Source organism: Pavona decussata, unplaced genomic scaffold (genome assembly GCF_977016875.1).
Source record: "Pavona decussata unplaced genomic scaffold, jaPavDecu1.1 SCAFFOLD_92, whole genome shotgun sequence".
In the NCBI taxonomy this organism is placed as follows: Eukaryota; Metazoa; Cnidaria; class Anthozoa; order Scleractinia; family Agariciidae; genus Pavona; species Pavona decussata.
This window is the reverse complement of record NW_028145509.1, coordinates 1,764,879-1,789,999: the sequence shown is the minus strand read 5'-3', so window position 1 is coordinate 1,789,999 and position 25,121 is coordinate 1,764,879. Positions and strand designations below refer to the sequence as shown.

At 39.6% G+C, this 25,121-nt stretch overlaps 1 protein-coding gene across 2 annotated transcripts; it reads left to right on the top strand.

Moving 5' to 3' along the window:
• The first annotated feature begins 317 nt into the window (after positions 1-317).
• LOC146473807 (ephrin type-A receptor 4-like) lies at positions 318-24,532 on the top strand. Of its 2 annotated transcripts, none has more exons than XM_085117846.1 (18): positions 318-491; positions 2,456-2,529; positions 3,649-4,303; positions 8,637-8,786; positions 9,757-10,098; positions 10,641-10,673; positions 11,106-11,205; positions 11,522-11,574; positions 12,282-12,413; positions 13,549-13,628; positions 13,890-13,995; positions 15,252-15,313; positions 15,707-15,805; positions 17,370-17,471; positions 17,967-18,116; positions 18,893-18,937; positions 20,791-20,939; positions 21,829-24,532. In XM_085117846.1, the coding sequence occupies exons 1-18, from the start codon at positions 422-424 to the stop codon at positions 22,064-22,066; spliced, it is 2,640 nt and encodes an 879-aa protein (XP_084973972.1). In that variant the 5' UTR covers positions 318-421; the 3' UTR covers positions 22,067-24,532. The 2 variants fall into 2 exon arrangements, with proteins under 2 accessions (XP_084973972.1, XP_084973970.1); XM_085117844.1 differs by having other exon boundaries at positions 9,757-10,104.
• The last annotated feature ends 589 nt before the right edge of the window (positions 24,533-25,121 follow it).

Here is a 25,121-nt window from a genome sequence, read left to right as displayed (position 1 = left end):
GAACCGAAAGACTGCTCGCCTCTAGTCACAATTCTATTGAGCCGGGCCGTCCCTGACTTTTTATACGCCGATGTTTATCTCATGATATACGTATTGTATAAATGTACTGAACACGCATATATGACTACACATGGGATGTTTACGAGAGTAAAATCTTCACCTTTGTTGATAAAAGGCGAGGGCGTGAATAACCTCCATATCTGCCCTGCACTTACACGTGTTGAAAATACGTGACCGAAAATACCGGGCGCGGTTGCGGTGTCAGCGCCCGCACCTTTCAGCATGATCGACTTCCGGTTCTGCGCAGTTCGCATTCTTTTGCGCCTGAAAGAACGAAGTAAATTGAGCGGATGATCGGAAGTCCATTGTACAGCAATATTTATGTGTTCGAAAAGAGAAAAATAGACAAATATCCTTCGACATGAAGCCTTTTCAATTGACGATTATCTTTTGGCTAGCTGCGGCGGTATATCAAGGGTTAGCAGATACTGGTGAGTGTGCTAATATTTGACCAAGAAGTGCTTTGACATGAGTTGATATTTTTGCCTTCATGTTTCGGACCTTAAAACTGCTTTCTATGAAAACCGATATATTATGAACTGTTGCGAGTAAAGCGTCGATCAAGTCTTCTCTGGTTTGAACGAAGTCATCGATGGGCTCTTTGTTTATAAGAACGCCAATCTATTCATAAATTTAAGCTAAACAGAGTATAAAATGACGACGTTACGTACTGCGAGAATGAATTTGTTCGAACGTTCCCAGCTTACTTTGAAAGGTAATCTGTACCGCCTGCTGTGGGATTCAAGATTTCTTTTGACGATCAGCTTCACCGTTTTTGAACTTTGTATTAAATTTAGCCCATTTCCTTGATTACATTTTTATTGAATGGGCCACAACAAATTAGTTAGCTGTGTATTTTAATTCTTTATTATATTAGTGGAAACCATGAACTCTTTTCAGATGTACATGTAAACAGTCCTTTTTAAACATTTTATATTATGTATATTTTTGTCATGCATTTACAGATAGAAAGCCTATGTGAACGGTGACGCCATTAGTTTCTGTTTCAGAGTTACATGTACATGCACATGTGTGGCACCTGAATAATATTGTTGGGTTTGGAAAGCGAAAGCAGTGATGTCATGTTCATGACAATCCTTCAGGTTGTGGTTTGACTAATCCATTTCATTGCCTTAAAAGGGCTTTTGCCATCAGCAGTGAAAATAAAAATAATTCATGTCTGAACGCTCTTTTCTCAGGCAAATGCAACCTCGTTGCCAGGGTTTTTTCCTTGTAAATTAGGAAAGGGTGGGAAAAGACCCTGGCATCGGCTGGTCATGTGACCACCAAACACCCAAACACCTAAGACCTACCGATATCTAGTTCAGATGCTCTACTACTGAGCTACAGGGGACTTATGGGAGCTACAGTGTTAGTGACATTAGATGGGATAGATCTCTCCATCCTGCCCCCCTCAATGTTGGTTCACAAGGTTGGCTACCCCCCTCCCGCCTGGATTTCCTGAAAAAAAAAATATATATATATATTAGGTTTAAATTAAATTTATTGTTCATAGAAAATATGCACAATCACGGCAAGAAGACGTTCTTTTTTAATTTCTCAAGCTTCGGCGCTAGAATTTGACGTTCCTCCTTTTAGGACTAAGAGGGGAATCTGGCTGAAGTTTTAAAAAGCTGAGAAGTAGGCAGACTAGGCTGATAATTGTAGACCTAGATAAAAAAAAAAAAAAAACCCTAAAAAATACAAAGTGCAAGATCTGAAAGTAAATCAGTTGTTTTTCTTTTGGTTATTATTATCATTACACCAAACAACCAAGATTTTAACGGGGCTAACATGAAATTACACATTGGTGTTACGCTGGGTCTGGGTAAGAGTAGAAATATGCGACGGCTCGTTCTTTGGTATCTTGTTGTTTGCATTTTCTGCTATAAAAGGTGACTTCTGCAAAGGAACTTAGATTATCATTTATTTTAGGTGAGAAATATGTAAACAAAATATTTCTACTATTTTCAGGGTCTGAGAGCACTGAAGTGTCACCGAACGTTCGAATCGCATGAACTTTTGGTTGAAATGACCCCTGCAGAAGACTTTTTCAAATTCAGCCCCCCTCCCGCCTGGATTTCCAGACTCTTTGACCCCCCTTCCAGAGAGAATTTTCAGAATCCCATCCATCGGGGGAGTGTGGATTTTTTTCTGGAACAACCTATTCTGAAAAACAACATTGAGGGGGGTGGGGAGGGGAGCAGGAGAGGTACATGTACATTTTGGACTTGATTGTGAAGTGTTACAACTAAACTTGACTAGGACTTTAAGGTTCATGGGACAAACATCCTGCATACTGCTAGGATTGGAATGTGTTTTCTGTTTATATAATAATAATATTGTTGTTACAGAACATTCATGAATATTGTTTTGTTGGGACTTTCCATTTCAGAAATCCTTTTACGAGAACCTCCAAAGCAAGGCATGTGGGTCTGGCATACTATAAAGAATTCAGATGGAGCAGGGGTAAGTATCCTCTGTAATGTAGACCTACACTGTTAGTAATATTTCAGACTTGGTAAGAACTTATCTGTATGGTCACAGAGTCTAGTCATTTGCTGCAGTTATCTGCTGAGTCATATATACCAGTCACCATAAGATTGTTGGAACAGTTACAGGCAAATCTCCCCCTCCCCTCCCCCAAGCAACATTGATAGTGACTGGAATCATGCAGACTGTAAGCAGTGAGAGAAATCGACATTCATTGCATAGGGGTGGGGGAGAGAGGGGGGAGAGAGATGACATAATTTCCATGTGATGTTTCCGAAACCATCTCACAATTTTTGGCAAGGATGGTAGATTACACCTACTGTACAAGGAAGAAAGGTCTATACCGTAATTAATGCTTAATCCAGACTTGATTAGCATGCTGCTGTTTGCCTTTTTTTGTTACCAGGCCCTGGTTGTTAAATACAGCAGGTAAACGTATACACTGTAGGTCCAGTGGATAAATCTATAACCAGCAGATAAAATGTATTCCAACCAATACTGACATTAATTTTTACCCATTAGACAAAGTTACACGTATCTGCTCTTTGAACAACCAGGCCCAGGTTAATTTATGAGGATCAAGCATTCAAAAATTATTAATTTCTTTTTCACGGTTATATTTATTTATGGAATCAGAAAATGACTTTAAAATTACATTAGTTGGCTTGATAGCTCAGTTGGTGTACTGTAGCCTGCAATGCCGGTGATTTCAAATGTGTGTGTGACTGGGGGGCAGAATCTCAGTTAGTTGTAGCTGCCATATTGGATTTTCAAAAATAATATTAGGATGTTGGGGAAAGGGGCATTTAAACTTCCTACTCTCCCCAATCTTCCTTTGCTTTTAACATCCACTGATGGTGGCTATAGTACTCAACCAAAATGAAACACCTGTATTCCAGGCTACAGTTACCTAAATAAGCCTGAATTTTTTTTCCTTTTTTTTTTTTTGTAACAGTCTGGTTGCATAGATAAACTGCAAGAATCTTTTCCTCTATATATAATCTTTCATCTGCAGTGCATTATATACAGTTTCAATTTAATGCTTAAATCAATAAATATGTCACTAATAAGATGACAAACTGCAATTATTTTCAGTGGACTTCACCGTCAACTGCAACGATGCATTACTCTGTCTGTGATATTCTGACGCCAAACGAACCAAGCAACTGGTTAAGATCAGACTTTATTGATCTCAAAGATGGTAAACTGATGGATATTGAAATTGGTTACTTACTTAAAAATTGCCCACTTGATAGTGGTCGACACTGCAAAAGATATATTGGTTTTTATGCCTACCATAGCGATAGGAAGTTGTTCCCTGCACCCGATCCAACTCAAGGAGGTTATCAGTTTATAGACAAAATCGCACCTACAGAAGCATTGCCTAAACCTGGTGATGGCAAAGCCTTCTTGTACCGTGGAAAGATGTCAACCAAGGCCCGAGGTGTATATCTGGGATTCTTAGACGAAGGTGTGTGCATCGTAATACAGAACGTCACCGTTGGCTATGAATTCTGCCCAGAGAAAGGTGGTGGGTTGGTGAAGTTTCCAAGAACTGTGGCTCCTGCAAATGACTCTCTTTCAGAGGAGAAAGCAGGCGAGTGTAGCGACCAAAACTCGGTTAGCGAAAAAAAGCTGACTGGTTTGTGCCTTAGTAGTGGCAAATGGAACATCACTGATGGATTGAAGTGCCTTTGTAAGAAGGGCTACCAGATTGTTGAGCCAGATCCTAATTCACTGGAATGTAAAGGTGTGTACATCTCTTTATAATAATTATTATACTGTAAGTACAGTGTATGATTACAAGGCTGTAGCCCACAAGGCCATAAAGCTGAGAAGTTAGGAACCCAACAAGTCATTTAAAGTGTTACCTGTAGGTGCTACATGCACTGTCAGTAAAAAATTTAGGTGCCCAGAGTATTTTGCCTTTTATCATTTACAGCACATGAGACCTGTATTGTTTATAACCAGAGTATTTGAGCGGTATCTAGGAGTATCCGAAGATGAAACACAGGGATGGCTCAGTTCAGTACACAAAAGGAAAGACAGTCAGTGTGGCTTCCATCAATCGATGCTCAACCCCTGCACGAGCAAAAACACCAGTCGCCAACGTAAACTCGAAGAATAAGGAGCAACCATGTCGAACGAATAGGCTACACAGTGGCCACCATATTTTTGGAAACAAGAGCAACATTCCTGTGACACCATATAAGGAGCGCATGATTGATGGAAGCAAATCGCCAAATTCTTGCGGGAGTTTTTATTCGAGGGTTGCATATCAATGAAATCGGTGGTAAAAGGAAATTCAGAAAAAAAATACATTGTACATGTGCACTTACCATGGTTGTACATGTACCCACTTGAAAGAGTTGGGTGGGGGGGACTGACCAGGCAAAAATGGCGAAAAAAATAAACACAAGTAGAATTGCACAATACTTGTATATGGTTTCATACTGGATCACTAAGTCTATCTTAGCAATCTCTTGAGTAAACTTAGTAAAAATTACATGTGTAAACTGTTAAGTCCAAAATGCGCGATTTCCGACTTACATGTACATGTAGAAGTGGAAGGGGCTAAGCAGGGCTTCTGATAATTCGCGGGAAAAAAAGTCAAATTTCGCGGGATTTTTAGAGACAAATTCGCGGAGAAGACGGCAGATTTCGCGGGAATTTCGTGAGAATTTTGGGGGCAAATTTCGCCGAAAAACAAAGAAGAAAGCCAAGAAGAAAGATTCCAGAAAAAAAAAGATATATTCTCGGTTTTCACTGTCACGCCATTGAAATAAAAATCGAAACCATTACATGAATGAAGTCAAGAAATTGACATAGTATAGAGGATAAATAAATAAGGCATCTGTCCAAGTGTCAGGTCTGTGCGGCATTCCGTACTCGAGTTATTTGGCAAAATGTTCCACATAAATTTATAGAGCTTAGTATGGAGACGCCATGTTTGTGTCCCTCTGAGGGGCCCAAACATGGCGGCCGGAAATACGAAAAAACATCTGGAGTTGACTTTTGCCAGAAAAGAGGTTTGTTTGCCCTTGTGAATTTTCGAATGTTTAGATTAATATTTCTCCTCAAACTTAAATTGTTTAGAATGCTGAAAATCACCCGAAGAGTCATTTTTAAGATACGGAAAAGCTCTGTCACGGCCGTCCTCCTTATGTCACGCACGATGGAAACTCGAAAATTGAAACTGCTCTTTTTTCAAAAGGAAGCACGACATCGAGCTAAGAAATTGTGAACAGACAAAGCCGAACACAGCAACGCAATAAATTTCTTTTCCCTCCTTGGTCTCTTGTGTTGCTTTGCAGTTTACAAGGCAAGATTGTTCGTGATCGAAGGTTCAAATCCATTTGTGAAGTCAAAACATTGTTGTGTCTTCGATCGTGCCCTGCACATACGATTAAACATGTGCCTGCATTACTACAGACAGCAGTTTTCTTTCCCACTCCGTATAGTGTCACCGAAAAATCTTCTCATTTCTTGTGCCCAGTTTTTCGCAACATTAATCTAAGAACGCCTGGTAGTTATGGTACGTTATGTTTACTCGTGGCAGTGACGAAATTTCAAGATAAATTTGCATTTATGGAAAGTAAACAACCCCAGTAGCCAAGATAAGTTTGAAATATGTTGTACCGACATGTGTTTGGTAGGATTTTTAACGAATTTCGCGGTATTCCACGGATATACCTGAATTTCGCGGCTCCGCGACCGCGCAAAATATCAGAAGCCCTGGCTAAGTCATTCTTACATCTCATGCAAACATGAATTATCACTTGCTTAGCAAATATGATAACCCTAATATGATATGCAAAACCTGTCAAAACTACAGGAAGTTTATCAGGGTCACGACTCTGCATTTTGACACTATAATTAAAACAAAACATGTATCGGCTTGTGGACGACCAATAGGATTCTACGCCATGTCCGTCATGATCTTTATTTAAAAACACGGTAAATACATCAGGCATTAACAACTTAATTATAAAAGTTACAACCCACTACGAAAGACCATGTATACAGATAAATCTTCTAGATTAATCTTCCATGCATTTCTCCTCATATACCAGACATAGCCAATCAGTAAAAATTGGTATCGATCATTAGACAAGTGATTTTTACCTTTTTTTTTTTTTATTGAATTTCGCGGCTCCGCGACCGCACAAAATATCAGAAGCCCTGGCTAAGTCATTCTTACATCTCATGCAAACATGAATTATCACTTGCTTAGCAAATATGATAAGCCTAATATGATATGCAAAACCTGTCAAAACCACAGGAAGTTTATCAGGGTCACGACTCTGCATTTTGACACTATAATTAAAAACAAAACATGTATCGGCTTGTGGACGACCAATAGGATTCTACGCCATGTCCGTCATGATCTTTATTTAAAAACACGGTAAATACATCAGGCATTAACAACTTAATTATAAAAGTTACAACCCACTACGAAAGACCATGTATACAGATAAATCTTCTAGATTAATCTTCCATGCATTTCTCCTCATATACCAGACATAGCCAATCAGTAAAAATTGGTATCGATCATTAGACAAGTGATTTTTACTGATTGATAATGGAAATCGGTGAAAATAGATAAATTAATTTGGTGTGTCAAATTGATATTATCGATTTTTCTTGATTTTATTGATTTATTCCAAATAACAATACAACAGTACCGTGACGGTTGTTATTTCGTATCAAACTTAAGGCCCAGACCCTTAACAAGAAGTGATTTCAACCTACAGCAAGCACTAAGCGACAATTTTTCCAGAATTTATCAATTAGCTGATAAATAGTGCGAAAGCAGTATTTCATCAAAGAGCAAGAAGCTAAATGCTTTCCTAATGTTTTCTTCTTTGACCGGTGAGAAACCTAAAAAAGGGCATATTATGATTACTAATACTTGGCACATTAGTAACACACAACATCATTTTCTTTGCACTGAGGTTGCTGTATGGTTTCAAAACGACAGAAACCAGCAGAAATTAGGAACGTACAAACCTGAGCTGAGTTGCTCGAAGCATGGTTAGCGCTAACCATTGGCTAAGAGGTAAAACCTATAGGTTGTCATGGCATTTAATCTGGGTTAGCGCTAGCCATGCTTCGAGCAACTGGGCCCTGGCCGCTATCAGCTATCACCAGAAAGTGAACACTCATGATTATTTTGGTCAAAAAATGTAGTCAATTGTCATTTCTTGCACAAATTCCAATGATGAGCTGATGTCACTGGCACAAAAAAAATCTTCCGATATAAATAGATGAAATCGGTAAAAATCAACTGAAGATACTGTAAATCGAAAAACGAAATGAGTGTGTCATTGATTTCTACCGATTGATGAATACCGTCGATGTTAAGCAAATCAGATTTACTGAATTTTATTTATTTATCAATGGATAGATCGATACCGATTTTTATCGATTGACTACACTGGGTCATATACAATGTTAGTTAATGTTAGTTGAGCCCTTTTGTCGTGTCCATAGTTTCACTTCTTTCTCAAAGCTTTTCTATCACATTTTTATCAGTGTCAATTCACTTGGTGTAAACCCTTGTGGCCCTGCACCTTACCAAGCCACTCTGCAATGAGCGTGAACCACTGTGTGTGGGACCACAAGCCAGCATTTTCCCAAGCTTAAAGTTCCGAAATTTGCTAAAATTTCAACTACCTGGAGACTTCCACTTGGTAATGTCCCTCTGCATGATGAATCCTCCTATAATAATAGACTGCCAACAGTCTCTCTTTTGCTCAAAAATCTGTAGGGAAGAACAGAAAAAAAAAAAACTGAGCAAGTATGATATTCAAGGGTCGAGTGGCGAAGCTGTGAGCTGCGAAGAGAGAGACTCTGTCACTTGACCACACCCTCTTAATGTTTTGCTTGTAACCCCCCCCCCCCTCCCCCTACCCCGAAATCCCACCCTACCTGGAAAAGCAAAAGGGGATGTGTGTGTCTGTAACTGGGGATGAATGAGAATACCCCTCTCTATCCTCTATCCCCTTTGAATTTTCTGTTCGGGGGAGGGGTAGAGGTATGGGTATCTTACTATCAATGAATTGGTTTTGTCACTTATCTAGAGTGTCCAAAAGGTTTATACAAGAGTACAGTGAGCAATACAAAATGCCTGACATGTCCTGAAAACTCAGTGCCTGATACAGAAAGAACAGGCTGTACATGCAATGAAGGATTCTACAAATTGACAGATTTACACGTAACACCTTGTGAAGGTAAGTTAAGTTTGTAATAGTTTTTCATTGTGTATTGTCAGTTTGTCAGTATTGGATGTTACTGTTTACATGCAGCATGCATTTCCAGGGCTGGAGGTGTGGTCCTGGTTACATGGGTTGTACAGTTTGTGTTTTGTTAGTCTTATATTGTTAACCTTCTTTTCATCGGTAGCAGTGACAATAGCTAGGAGTAGTACAGTGGAAGCTCTCTTAACAGAAACTCTCGTAAGCAGACAGCTCTACTAACGACCATCTTCACAAAACCCAGTTTGAACTCCCATAAAAAAATTTGTATAATTTCACACATTCCTGTAAGGGGAGATTCGTGTATGCAGCCGCGGAAACTTTCAGGGATTACGATTTAGACTTTCCATTTGTTTTTAAGCTCCTGTAAGCAGACACCCAAAAGCCTCTGAATCTTATTTTAATCAATCAACCTCACATCGCTGTTTGTCACAATGCTTGTAGAGTACATAAATTAAACCACCAAAAAAAATATGCATCAAACCACAAAAACAATTAACGTGATGGATTTTTTTTTTGAATTCCTTAAGGCCGATCTAGACGGTACAACTGTTGCTTACAACTGTCGCATGCGATTATTTTCTAGAGTGCACGCTGCTCGCATCATGCAAACAATCGCACACAACTCTCGTCACTCAACATTGCCTATCTCTACGATTGTCGTAGGATTTTTAAACATGTTTTTAAATCCTACGACATCTTTTGTGACGTACACGACAGTCGTAAGCGAGTTGTAGGTTTGATTTACACGAAACAATTGGTGTCGTAGGCCTGTTGTTGGCTTGTCGCATGCGACAAAGTCGTGCCATGTAAATCACCCTTAATGTATATAGTTAGCTGGGCAAGCTCCTGTAAGCGGCCATCTATCCCTTGCAACTCCAGTGTCTCACTTACGAGAACCATTCTCATAAGTGGCCACCTGTATTTTTTTTATTTTCCTTCTCAGCATTGCCACCAGCTCCACTCAAAGCAAACACTACTGTTGTCAAGGCAACAAAGGTTACCATCAACTGGACCAGAGGGCCTGATGTTATCAGCGGAAAGCTTCGGTATTCTGTGGACTGCTTCAGATGCAAGTCTGGGAAAGATAAAGACTGCAAGGAGCCTTGCGGGCTGACTGTGCAATATAAACCCAGCAAAGACAATATCACTGGTAACAGTGTAGCAGTGAATGGCTTGCAGTCTGACAGCTTCTTTCTATTCCGAGTTTACTCTGTGAATGAGTTGAACTATCAGGAGAAGGACCGAGATAAATGGAAATTTGCCAAAGTATTTGTGCATACTAAAGGTGAGAGTATACTATACTTCAATGTACATTTAGATCAAGGCTTGGTGGAAATATAGCCACTGCCTCCTATGATGTACATGTACATGTATGCAGTTGCTCTTGGGCTCTATCGTATATGGGTGATACCAAACAAGTGGATGATGTTTTCCATGGGCTCTTATTGGCTGGGCAAGCTTTAGATATTATTTTCTATTCGCTTCCTAGTATTGCCTTTGGCTTTGTGCTTGGGTTTCTTTAGCAATTTTGTCAGAAATAAAGTGACTGTTTTGGGCTGGCAATTTTCTGGACTGATGTACATGTAATTATTAATTTTAAACATGCAGTTACTGTACATTGTATTGACCTTAGTTTATCCACCTCCAGTGCAGTAAATAACTGTCAGTATATATCACCACTATCCCCCAGTGGAGTGATTATCAAAAACCTATGGTAAACAAAAGAACAAGAGAACAGAGACAGAACTGAAAGTGAGAGCGGATAATTATCATACTAGTTACCTAATTATTATTCATTTTATAAATTTATGTGTCATTTTGTTGCAGAAGAAACTGTTACCCCAACTAAGGAAGGACCAGGTGGGGATTCTATTGATTTTCTAGTAAAAACATTAATTTTCTATCTCTGTTTGACCTTTTATGCATGACATATATATATATATATTTTTTTTTTATTTCTCAAACTGCTTATTGCTCAGTCTATGCCTTTGTATAATAGATAATTTGATATCTGTTGATCAGCTTATTTAAAAAAAAAAAAAAATCAGCATTTATGGAGAGAGTTGTGGCTTTGAGAGTAATGGGCTTAGAATGCGAGAATGGAAAGCTTCAAAAACGTGCCAACCTCATAATGTATCAGGAAGGTATACCTCTTAACAATTCACAAAGTTATGGCATTGTGTGTCAATTTTACACTTTAATTAATATGGTCTATGTAGTTGCACGATTTATGACTTACACTTCGTAATTACAGTAATAGTTAACTTTTCTCTTATTTTAATCTTGTGCCAGGTGTTTTAAGTTCACAATTAAAGATGGCTTTGTACATTGGAGTTCCCATTGTACTTCTTCTCCTTGTTGCAATGATCATCTTCATTGTATGCATTTGCAGGTAAAAATATTATTTTTGTACAGTAACCTGGAATGCGAGTCATACCTATGCCCCCTCCCCCACCCCCCTGAATAAAAAACGTTAAAATTTATACCTAATAATAAAATAAAATGCGCTTCATGTAAGCAGTATCGAAACGCAAATCTTGCTTAACCCAGTCCTTAACCAGTCCCTCTGTTTCATCCATAACTACCTCTGATTTTGTCAGGTGTCCCGATTCTATGAATTTCTTATGTTACGTGTTTTTGCAAGGAAATTTAACTGTAAAAGCGTAGCACGGCGTTTTGCTCTATTTTTAATAATTCCTTTGTTTTAGGAGTAGAAGCAAGAGAGGCTACAGTTCGCCAGTGGAGTTAAAAGATGGTCAAGGTAAGTGGACTGTTTCATCGACTGTTACATGTAATTCACCTCCACTTGCACCCAAGATTTCATGGGAATGGCCAAACTTGAGAATAAAATCTACCGATTCAAATTTTGAAGAACTCTCTATACACTGTAGAATAGCAAACAGCACAAGAAAAATTCTGCTCATTACATGCAAGTAATTTATTCTCTTGGATGGTAACACTTCATCCATAGGCTTTAATATTGAATGTAGAAATTCCCTAACAGTACCGCAGGAGTTGAAAAAGTGAGACACAGTCGAGGTTCTTTGTTGGTTTGTTTGTTTGCTTTTTGTTGTTGTTGCCTAATTTTGTTTGTTTTAAACTAACTTTGAGGTGTTTGGAAATCAAATGAAACACTCTTTCGAGTGTTAGATATATATTATTGCTTCCCAAACCATTGCTACAGTCTGTAATTCTTTGAAAAATTGAAAGCAGGGTCTTACTACATTTTACAGTGATAAAGGTCACTTCACGTTAATGATTTTGTTTGATTTTGTTTTGTGAATTATCAATGAGCTTAAGAAGTGTATAATCTAGGATCTGTAGTGTCAATAATGCCGGCCAAATGCAGTGTGGTACATGTAAAGAAAAAGGAGGGAGATGGCTTATCGTTAAAGCAACCTAGCAATGTTCATGACATTAATTTAATTCTGCTTTCTTTCTTTTGATGTTTCTCTCCACCCTGCAAAGTTATTTTACCGTCTCAAGGGCAGAGGCTGTATGTCGATCCTAGTAATTACGAAGACCCCGAGAAAGCTTTAGAAGATTTTGCCAAGGAACTAGACAAAAAGTGGATCATCTTAGAGAAAATCATTGGAGGAGGTACAGTGTTGTAATTGAACTTAATATTTATGCAGTGATAGAGAGCCTTCTGGCGCAGAGAGTGAGTGAGCGAGTGTATCTTCAGAACACAAGTTTTGACACCTAGCCGATTCTAGCAATCTACCGTGCCATCGAGAACTGCCACGTTTAGGGGCTGTGCGACATTTGTTCATAAACTCATCTTTCCGTTTCCAATTTTTCCTGTTTTCGTTTGCTCAATCTTGAACTTCCCAGTCAACTTCGCTCCCAGGGTCCTCTCTGTTCCTCTTCTCTCGAGAAAGTCAGAGGAGCCTGGGAACGAGGTTACCTCCCAGTTTGTTTCCAAGCGCTCGTTTGGGTACATTAAACATTTATTTGTTCTTTCTTCTTTTTTGTTTGTTTGCTCGTTCAATTGGTTATTCCTTTCCTTGTTTTCTTCATTCGTCCATTTTATCTTTCATGCGTTCGTTCTTCTTTTCGTGCCAGCGCCCGTCCGTTTACTGGGTCGTTAACGTGTTTGTGTTTCTTTTGTCCATCACGCATAGTCCCACTATCCGTAGCATTCAACTGTGCATATTGCAACGGGGTTTTCAGTTAGAAAAGAAATTAACTCTTGGCTCGATCGATCTTTGTCCTCCTTCGTTCCTTCGTGTCCTCGTTCGTTCATTCTTTGTCCTCCTTCGTGTCCTCGTTCGTTCATTTTTTGTCCTCCTTCGTTCCTTCGTGTCCTCGTTCGTTCATTCTTTGTCCTCCTTCGTTCCTTCGTGTCCTAGTTCGTTCATTCTTTGTCCTCCTTCGTTCCTTCGTGTGCTCGTTCGTTCATTCTTTGTCCTCCTTCGTTCCTTCGTGTGCTCGTTCGCTCTGTCTTTGCCCTCGTTCGTTCGTTCCTTACCCCGTTCGTTCCTTCGTGGCCTCGTCCTCTCGTTCGTTCCTTCGTGTCCACGTTCGTTCGTGCATTCGTTCGTTCGTGGCCTCGTTTGTTTCTTCGTCCACTCGTTCGTCCCTACGTGCTCTCGTTCTTTCCTTCGTTGACTTGTTTGTTCGTTGGTTCTTTGGTTCGTTCGCTCTTGTCATCTAATGCACAATAATAAAGAAATTTAGAATCGCGTTTACGGCAACCGTTAGACCCTTGTTTGTGTTTTCTCACCCTCTTCAGGTGAATTTGGTGATGTTTACAAGGGAACTTTGACTCGACCTGAAGAAGAGTCAATCCCAGTGGCTGTTAAAACTTTAAAGGTGAGTGCTAGGTTTCCTGTGACATAATTCATTAGTGGTGAACTGAGTACCTCAGAATTTTAATTGAATTCTGGCATCAAGTATTGACTATTTATAAATTATTAAAATAATTATTACACAAAGGAAAGACCAAACAAGAAAGTGATGGTAAACGGCATCGTTTATTTTGAGCGGGGAACCAATGTTGCTGCGGCAAGTGTATACGACAAAGGCTGGTACATATATATTTTTTCTTTACATGTATATTGTGCTTGTCTGTAGGCTGGTGCTGCACCAAAGAACCGTAAAGACTTCATTTCAGAAGCTTCTATCATGGGACAATTTTGCGACCCAAATGTTATATTCCTGGAAGGCGTTATCACAAAAAGTAAGTTGACGGGAGAAATGCCGTTCTAATGTCTTAATTACATGTACTTAGACTTTTCGATAGCCTGCGAACGCAGACGTATTTCCGGCTGCCGAGACTCTCTCCGTCGAAAAATAAGGAGAGAATCTCGACAGCCGGAAATACGTCTGCGTTCGCAGGCTAACTTTTCGACGAATTACAACGAAGTTTAATTTTACAGAGCGATAGCACTGAAAGAAAACATGGCAAATGAACCACGTTAACATTTAATTATTTTTTTCCTTATGAAACCTGTTGAACTCCTAAATCCCTTTGTTAAACATACCGACGCAAAGGCATGCTGTATTTCGTGGACTGGACTGGGCTGGACTTGTAAAACGCGAAGGCGGACTCCAACGAGCAACAAGTCCGCGTTTTAAATATCCAGTCCAGCCCAGTCCGGTCCACAAAATACAGTATGCCAGACACAAACGTTTACAGTTTACGCTGTCAGTTTATGACGCTGATTCTCTCTACACATCGCCAAACGGAATACCTTTGGTAAGGTAAATAGAAGTTGAAGCAAACCTTTAAGCAATAAAGTGATCATGGCAAACGTGTGATTCACGCTGCCAGGGTTTTCAACTGTTTTGTAAAGTAGCGGAGATACTTTTGAAAGCACCGGACGTGAATGTTTTCTTGGCGCCGTAAGGCGCCTCGCGAGCGGCGAAGGCGCAAGCACCTAGGGAGATCTGGGGGCATGCTCCTCCAGGAAATTTTTAAAATAGAATACTCGGAAACGCCATTTCCAGCGTTTCTGGAACCAAGGGAACAGTTTCCTAGGCAATGTTGGCGCTCACTAAAATTCTCTTTAAAAAGTAAATTACTGAATGAAAATGGTCCGTTGCTAGGGGGAGGGGGAGGGAGAGGGAGAATGGCAACAACAGAATTTTCTTTGGCTTATCATTATTCTGTTATCCTCTAGTCAGTATGTTCATGAGATGCCTTAGTAAGAGAAATATATAATACAGTAGTAAAAAAAATCGCCAATATTGATCTCAAAGTACCGGACGTGGAATGGCAAACGACCGGACGAAACGTCCGGCCTCCGGCCTCAAGTGAAAACCCTGCGCTGCCGCACATGTAAATGACAGGTACCTTTTTGGCACGGGTAAGATACAACAAAAATTAAATAGATTTCAGTCTTGAAGGATATTCCGTAACTACAGTACTTGTATGTTTGATAATAGCGCTATAATAAATTTAATTTATTTCTTTTTATCTTTTCACGAACGCAGCCTTGCCGTTAATGATTGTGATCGAATTCATGTCAAATGGTTCTCTCGATAACTTTCTCAAGGTATGTAACGTGCTCTGCCAACGTTGAATGGATCTTGATATTTTGGCTATAGAGCGGTTTTCAATCGAGTGTGGAAAGTAATTTCAAATTTGCTGTTGTTTTGCTTACTGGGCTCTGTGATTGGTTAGCAAAACTTGCGCCACTTTCCCAACCAATGAGAAGCAAAACCAATCATGACTTGCTCGCAGGGGTTTCCCGCGCTTGACGCCGGCTGCCTGTATTTGCTTCAAGTTCTGATTGGTCCATTGCGCTGTTTGCGTCTGTTGTGATTGGTCAGAGTAATTGTATTGGTTTGGTGTTACGACACTCAGTTGAATACCGCTCTAATGTCGCGCTTTCCTTGATATGCATCACTACTAATTTTTTGTTTTCGTTTGTTTGTTTGTTTGGTAGAAAATGGATAGCAAATTAACAGTACAGCAGTTGCTGGGAATGGCGAGAGGAGTCGCCTCAGGCATGAAATATCTATCTGAAATGAATTTTGTGCACCGGGTAAGCACAACTCTATGTTTGTCAAAAAAAAGGACTGAGCTTTATCTTGTTATTTAAACTCATCGCCGATAGGTGAGCTTGGGGAAGGTGCCTAAGAGAAGGTAGAACCAGGCGAGATGCAGGCAACGAGTAGAGTACGCAGGTATCCTTGGCAACCAGGCACCGTCACACTGAAAGAATCCGTGGAGATACTTACCAACCCGCATACTTACCATGACCAACAGAAGGGAGAGGGGGGGAGGGGGGGGGGGGTGGAGCAAAAGCACGCCACGAGCAGATTCAACGCTCAATGCAACTGCACGTCCTCACAGAATTGGAACGCAACACACGTCAGCCCTGCAAAAGCCCCGTATGAGACCCCAAATGCGCATGACCGCCCACATGCCGCGAAACAGCATTAGCTCAAGTCTAATTTAGCCTAAGTTACATTTAGCCGCATATAAATCGGAAACTGACGGCGTTCTGATTGGCTTGAATGTCGTTCTTTATGGCTTTTGTGTTGTATAAGAAAGTACTGACCTAACATTGTGTGGAGAAAAATCTGGTAGAAATTTGGGGAATTTTTTTGAAAAAAAAAAAAAAAAAAAAAAAGAGTTGTGGAACGCATTGAAGATTTTTAGCGCACACTAACATCCCTACGCGGAAAATTTTGAAAAGGGAATTTTGTTTTTGTCATGTTGCTAATTTCGCCCAATTTCGCTTTCCGTTTATACTAAAACGACATTTTGCGGTCACCAAGAACGTGTCAACGAAACAAACGACGTCGGTCTTGTTCCGTTTTCACCGCCCACTTGTGGAAAAATATTCCTTGTAGAGCCTTTCCAAAAAGTTCCGTTTTGGTGACCAGAAACGCCGCCTTAGTGTGGACGGAAGGCTAAACTACTGTAGAAAAAAAAGTTCCTTCTTCAAAGCGGCGTCTGAGTGAATAATTAGGGACTTCGTGGTTACTTCAATTCGTTCAACTTGTACAATGTAGCCTAACTATCCTGGAACAAAATTGGTAAAAACGGCCATCAAGTTAAGACAGAGAATGACAAATTTGCCGCCAAGTGCTCACGTTCTCCATAGAACCGTAAAGTTAGTCATATCACGTTGTTGTTTTGCCGCGGACGCCGAATAAATGTACCAAAATTTATCACGCATGTGCAGGGGCTTTGTTTTTGTCATTGAATCCTATTGTTAGACAGCAGAAATGCGTAAAAGAATCGAAACTAGCGGACAACTAACAACAGCATTTCGTTCAAATTTACTTCGAAAGTAATTTGGGGTTTACTTTGGTTTTGCTTTAATGCGCTATATCATTGATTCAAAGAGCTCTGCCACTTTCTCAATCAATTAGAAGTTAATTAAGACAAAAGTAATCGTAACTTGCACCCGCTCGTTTTCCCGCGCTTGGTGCTCGCACGCGTTTTCCCGCGCTTGGTTGTATTGTTTACTTTTGTTTTGATTGTCAGAGTGCTAGCTCTGGTTTTAGTGCAATGACGCTCATTTAAAAACACGAATTCGCCTCAACGCTAATTTTAAAAACGCTCTAAATGTGTCGTGGTTTTGCGTTACATTTCAGGATCTTGCTGCTCGTAATGTTTTGGTGTCAGAAAGTATGGTGTGCAAAGTCGCGGACTTTGGCCTGTCCAGAGAGTTGGAGGATTCCGCTTATGAAACAAAGGTATGGGATTTGGTATTACCGTTCGATGGCACCTGATCATGGGCATATCACGTGAGCTGAACATAACCTTATTTTCGTCATGAAACGGTTGAAGTTGAAGAGCCCATGTCGCAAACTTTTATGTTTAAGTTAGTTGTTTGAATGAAACTGCTCAACATTTTATGGCAGAGCTAAATAGTTATTGCTGAACGACTGTGAAAAACAAACTTGTTTCTAGTAGCTTGAGGTGAAGCGAAACGGTTGCAAAATGAAACTGTATGTTTTAGTGCGCTCATACCATGTTTGGTGCTTTGGTAGGTCACACGTGTTTTGACTTCAGATACGACCCATCCTTTAACTTCTAATGTCTCCCAAGTTGGCAAAAATGAAATGAAAAAAATGTGTATATCAAACAGAACATATAACAAACACCATCAGGCTAAAGTGATACTTGGTAATTCACATTTCAACGAATACTCAAGTTCTGTATATTGACTTATTGTCTTTTTTTTTTAGGGGGGTAAGATTCCTGTCAGATGGACGGCTTTAGAGGCGATCGAGTATCGTAAGTTTACAGCAGCAAGCGATGTGTGGAGCTATGGAGTCGTGTTGTGGGAGATCATGTCATTTGCCGAACGGCCTTACTGGGACTGGAGCAATTTTGAGGTAAATGGGAGCATGCACAGGACCGCCAATCGCAGCGGTTTTCATCCTTCCTTACCACAGGATCCCCCAACTGAGAAGTGCTAGCTTCTCTCTCACCTCGGTAGTCAAACCCAGGGGCGTCAAGCGTTTTGCTCCACATGTAGCCTAAGCTTACAGTCAACCCAGGTCACGCGTGAACAGTATTTCCAAGAATAAAATGGACATTCCAATTTCTCTTTGTAGTGTCCGACGCGTGAATGGAATGTTGGACATTTCTCTGGAAATCGTTCCGAAAAAGACGCATTAACTGAAAAAAAAGACTCAAAATACTTGGGAAACAATTGTTATTCTTGAAATATTCAATTTTGTAGTGTAAAGAAAAATTCATAGCTTTATACCGTCAATAAGCTAGGGAAATTTATACGGGAACTCTGAAATCTCGTTGGCGATTTTCAAAACTGACATGTAAATTTCAAAACTCCGTTCAAATTTCAAAAATATCGTTCACGCGTGACCTGGGTTGACTGTAATTGTTGACGTTATTTGAGGAAGGTGGTTGTAAGTATATTGCATGCTAAAATGTGTAAGACTTCCAGGAATACAATGTATGTAAATGAAACGGTTAATTTGCTACTGCATTCTGCGTGGTTAGCCATTTGTTTTATGCGCAAATTTTTCTTTGCACTTCTTCTTGTTCGTGTTGTTTCATATGCTATCGTTTTCTCTTTGCCTAAATCCATTACTTTTCTTCAAAAACTGAGGTTGCTTACAAACTGTTTTCTCTGTTATTTTATAAGGTGATGGATCGAGTCAAGGGAGGATATCGTCTTCCCCCGCCACTGGTACGTTTGGTGTTTTTAAATAGGAAAGAAAGTTTGTTCTTTTATATTTACAGATTTACCATGGCCTGCTGCCAGCTGATCACGTTGCTCAGTCGAGTAGAGTGGAACTGATTCATCCGAAGGTTGTGGGCTCCAATTTCCCCCAAATCATTTTTGTCTTTGTTCTTGGTGACCCAATCTTCTTTCCCAAGCTTCTAGTCAAAGCATTCCAATGGGTGTATTGCCGAGTTTCTTGCATCCATTAGCAGTGTAACGTGAGTGATCAACCCGTTTACTGCTTAAGGCCGGTTTACGCGACTTTGAAGCCATTTTGAGCAAGCCATTCACTAACGTCGGCGAAATTCTGTCGTTGAAATTCTGCTAACTTCCAAAAAGAAAAATTCTGGTTTAAATTCCTCACTACTCGAGCAGGGCACACGCGTTTAAACCTGGCTTTACTCTAGAAGCCAGTCTTATGTCCCATTCACACCAAGGCTTAAACACGTTTAAAAGCTGTTTAGTTAAACACAGTTTAAAATTGTTTCCTTCATAAAACCTGCTTTCGAATTTTTGTCGACTACAGATTTACATGTACTGTAAATGAAAGCATAAGTTGAAGTTTACTTGAATCCTATGTCAAAGCCAATGATTCAGCTTTCTGTTACCGATGTTCGTTTTCTTAAACCTGGTTTAATTAAACATGTTTTGTTGGTGTGAATGGGGCTATCAAAGTAGTTTTAAGGAATCATGCAACAACTCAAGTGAAACAACTTGGAAAATTTTTGGAAGTGAGTGCGTGGCCCATAACGAATTTATTGGCAAAGAGAAACGTCCACTCTAGACCGAACCAGGCTACTACATGACAACTTAACATTTCTATGATGTTTCGTCATCGCTGATATAAGATGAATGTAAAAAGGTTGCGATATACCGCAGGGCCGGAACTTAACCTGGTTGCTGTTGTATAAAATAACTCCGCGGAGTATTCCTTGAGCAGTCCATCGCATGGACTCACGGCATTTTTTTCCCCCCACCGGTACCCATTTATACACCTGGGTAGAGAAAGACTATGTGGAGTGAAGTTTCCTTACTAAGGAAACAGCACAACATTGACCGCCTTAGCCTCGAACCACCAACGTGCCTTCACAAATGCCCGTTCGAAATTCATACAGGAATGGGTCGCAGTTCACACATTGCTCAAATTTCGTCATATGAAGAAACCAACCCATCGCCTAAAAGATCACCTAAACATTAGTAATTTTACTATATTTGGTTATGTTTCATTGCGTAGTAACCAGGCTTTGTCCTTTCAAAAATCGCCCAAATTCCATGCAAATGTTTCTAATTCTGAGATGGCGTCCCTAAATCCATACTAAGTCTCTAATTTTTTCCCGATTTTTGAAAGCCTTCCTTATGGTTGCGATCTAACGACAGAACCTCAAACTTGGTTAACTGACTAATTCTAATGTGATCTCTCTTGTGATGGACTACAATTTCTGATTAAATGAAAATTGAAAAACTCCTCCTCAGTCTCCATTTGGACTCCGTAATTGACAATACTTTTAAGAATATTTTAAAACGAGATTTTAAAGGAACACTGTCGTTTGGTCACAAATACTCACACTATTTAACAAGAAACCTTTAAGAACTTAAAGTTGCAATCCATTTCCATCCTAGCCATCCGCACCCAAACATAATCAATAGTAGTTTCTGTGCACTAGAAAGGTTATTGTTAACAAAACCGAACAATTATTATGACGATTTCATCGATTAAAATATATTTGTTGGCTATTTAAAATGACGTAAAAATTAGGTGACTCTGCCAAATTAAAAGCAAGCTTTTAATGTGCACTGTGCATGTTCCGTTGTTTTAGGATTGTCCTAAGGCAATACACCAGATCATGTTAAACTGCTGGCATGCTGACCGCAGCAAGAGGCCCAAGTTCGCTGACGTAGTTAAGAAGTTGGATGTGCTGATTCGTTCTCCTGACAAGCTTAACGAGGCCTCACCTACAGCACCTAAGTAAGTGTTCATGTTTATTGTGGGAAAACTTGTAAAGAAAGTGAGAATATTGATATGGTCTGTAGTGAAGGCATTTTTGTTTTTTAGCATGTACCCCTGGCTGCTCAAAGGGCCAGAGCCGGGTTGCATAAATCATGTTAGCATAGGGAGAAGTTTTCTACGCCTGTCCCTTACACTTCCATTAATTTTCTCAAGCGCTGTATTCAGTGACTCTTTTGAAGGCGGAACATGAAAACAATACGAGAAAATCCTTGGAAGGGCACGGATCGATCGCATACAACTCGCTATTAAAATGCTTTATGTGACTGGGCCCAGGACACTTGGTAATGAAATTTTTTACACTCTTATTGACTTTATCACGTAACCTTGTCATAATAATAATGACCGAGGTGCCCAAAACACCGAATTGGGGGACAAAAAGAAAGGAGCTGTGAAAAGTTTGGTGACAAAAATGTCCAAGAATTTTGGAAAGTTTTTCCAGATGACCTTGGCCCTCACCGGGGCTTTTTCCCGGCCATCTTGGAAAGTAACGTCGAAAAGTTTTAAGCCCTGGGAAGGAGATTGTTGTTGTTGTTTTGCCAGCGAATACTGCGTCATTTGTTCGTGTTCATCCGCCATCTTGGGTTGTGTTAAGTCTTTTAAATAATATAACATAAGTAGAGGCTTGCCCGCAAATAGCTACAGTTAATCGAGGCGGACCAAGAAGAAGTATTGGGTTGGTTGGTTAAACGTACAGAATATTGACGAGACTGCTTGCAGTTTTTACGAAGACAAGCAGCCAAACCTGTCTCTCTCTTTTTTTTTTTTTAATTATACACAATAGTCACCGACTTACCCTCTCCCACCCCACCTCCTTTTTCTCCTCTCTAATGACCATGGCTGATTCCAGGTCTCCAAAGTTGGAGTGCACAGAGCTTACCTCAATCCATGATTGGCTGGTGAGCATTAAGATGGGACAATACAGTGACATGTTCAACAAAGCAGGCTTCACGCACCTGAAACAAGTGGCTACAGAGGATGATCTGGATCTCAATGACATGGGTGTCAAACTCATTGGACACAAGAACAAGATTCGCAAGAGTTTACGAGAAGTCAAGAAAACTTTAAGCAGAGATACCGCCTTTTGAAGTTCGAAATGGCTAAAAACCAGAGCTTATGAGCCTTGTCTCAGCATCCGGAAGGTACCCCTCGGATTTTCAGTGGAGATACCCCTCGGAATTTTAGGGGTAACCCCTCATATTTTTGAGCCGGTTACCTCTTGGGATCTTTTCATTGGTTTACCACTGGGAAGTTTAAGTAGGGTACCCCTCGGAAGGGTGAGTGGAAATGCCCCTGGGAACTTTGAGTGAGACTACCCCTCGGAATTTGACGTGGGGGTATGTAGCCTCGGGTTCCAAACCCTAACTCTGTTTCATATCAAATTACATGATTTTCAAATCCTTCAAGTCCTTTTCCATTAATTTTTTCCCCTTATTTTGGCTAAACTGCAGAAAATGTATAATCATTCTATTTCAAAAAGTAACAATTGATAAAATAAATAAATAAATAAATAAATAAATATATGCCATCTTGCAGCATCACAAGGAATGCATCAAAGCTTTTAGTAAAACTTGAAGGATTTCTTTCACAGATTGGAAAACTACAGCATCACTAAAGTGCTGCTATTACTTCTTCAATAGTTTCACTGATGTAGGCGTCTTTTCATTGGTAGACTCAAAAATTACGATTTAGAATTTTTTAGGAAAAATTAGAAAAACATTACAGCGTTATAGGAATTTATCACTCATCTGACTCGAAAGCAACAACCGTGTTGTACAAGAAAACAAAAACGGTACTTTTGGAAAATACTGTTCAGTAGCTTTCGTTTGAAATTTCACTGTCCGGGATTTCGTTAGCAGACTAAAAAGAACGAACCGCGTTTGAATTTTCACAATTAGGTTAGAAAAACGTGAATAGCTTATTAACTCGTTTGCCTTAAGGATAGAGAGGAAACGCCAACCAAGATGGTGAAGCATATCTAGTATTCTAAAGGGTAGTAATAAGTTTAAAAATACGCATTGCAGTTCGGGGTTAACAAGATGATGTCCAGTTACAATAAACAAAACCAAACAAACAAACAGACCAAAAAAAAATACCTTTGAGAACTGGGCTATGAAATTAATATCTTCATGTGAACTTTGTCACACATGCGTCAGGTTTTTTTTTTTAGCGGTCAATTTTTTGAAAGCCGTGATAGAGCCAAGAGGAGAACGTAGAGAAATGTTGTTCCAATAGTTGTAAATAGAAAATAATGGTGGGGTTAACTGTTAGCCAGTCTAATTTTGAATTTTGCGATCGATTCATTGGTTTACCTCGTAAAAACCAACCTTAAATTCATTTAGTTTGTCGAAGCAGCGATGGAAAAACTCATGCAAATGGTCAGTTTATTTTACATCGAAAATTAAGACTGGCTAAAATAAATGTCACCACAAATATTGCAGTAACGAAAGTAATGTATATGTTTAGGTAGCCTACGCATTGTAGTTTGCTAGTTAGAAGAATTGGAGTTAAATCAAAGTGAAACCTTTCCAGAGTGGCAAAAGGCGCGAACTGTGGCATTTAAACCACAGGTAACAATGACATATCTTTTTAGCGTCCAAACAAATTAAACTCATTGCATAAAAAAAATCCCAAAGGCCAGCTCATTTTTGTGATCGACAATTACGGATGCAAAACGTGCGGAGCTTGATTTTCATTCGCGCCATGTTTGTTACTCAGCAGCTTATATTAGATGATGTGTAGGCGCCATACGCTTTAGGGGCTTGGTTTTCTTGCTTTCGGAGGGGGGAGGGGTGCGTGAGGGGATTTCCTTTTTAAACTTGGTTGGGTTTGACAATAGAAAAAAATAGTTTGAAATTCTTGTATTAGCGGGGACAGGGGGAGGGAGTGAAGCTAATTATCGAAAAGAGAGTTTTGCGTCAGAGATTTGAGGCAGAGGGGGAAGGGGGATTCATGTCTGTGGAACCTTATATTCAGTGTAACTTGTAGCGGAATGTTACGTGGAGTTCATTCGGTAATATTGGTTGGGGAATTTTTACTCGCCAGAGGTTAGGTCGGCCGTCACCGGCCGGTAGGTCGGTCGATTCGACCCTTTTGAATTCGCTCGTGGTTATATCTGTGTTTGTTGTCGTTTTTCTGTCGTAGGGTGGCACTTCAAATAAATCGGCGCTAAAAATAATGGCTGGCTTACGCTGAGCAGTTTTTTATCTCTCTGAAATGGAAAGTTTTCAGAAGACTTGATTGCCATTATCATTAAATGTCGTAGAACGCGTTTTTACTTGCCGCGAGGGATCTGGCATTTACGAAATTAGGTGAATTGCTTTTTTTTTTTTTTTCGCTGCCTTTGCCACTATCAATTTGAAGGTTTACTTTATTTACATGTTATTGCCAGGAGAAGAAGAAATTGAATTGAATTTTTTTTTTATTATTATGCATCAATTGTACATATGCGTATTTTTTGACGATCTATCAAAAATTTTACAATCATTTTTTGTAGATGTTGTAGAGTCATTTGGAAGTCTGTTATTTCACATCTGTTGGGCAAAGAAAAGAAACCCGTGCGTGATTTTCATTTTCATTTTATAGTTATTTACAGTCTGTCGATTTTTGCCAAAAAAAATATACTGATTTCGTTTTGTTAAATTATTATATAAAACTATATAAAATACATTTAATTCGCCTTTCAGTTTGCAACTAACCTGTGATAAGACTGAAGTAACTTCTCGTATGTCCGCTCGCTAGTTTAATTTTTTGCAGGAATGTTTTACCACGCGAAACAGAAATACGTCCGATCACAGGTTATTTTGCATTATATTAACAAATGTCTGTAATCGTTATTCACGTGATGGCTGATGATCATTAAACATTTCTTTTGGTTTTCAGTTTCAGTATGTACAGTTCTGTAGTATTTCTTAGAAAATAAATTTATAACTGAAACTGTCAATATCTCTTGTGCAACTCGTGTTTTGAAAGGTAATAGTGTAACCATGTGGTACGGTGCAACTTTGCTTTAGCTGGATTAAAAGAGAGGCCTTAAGGTTGGTGGGGGCTGTATATGGCTCTCGACTATCTAAGATGTCGAACCAAGCTAACGCTCCATTTGCACGTTTTACGGACAATAACATCACTTACAGTGCTTGCTTG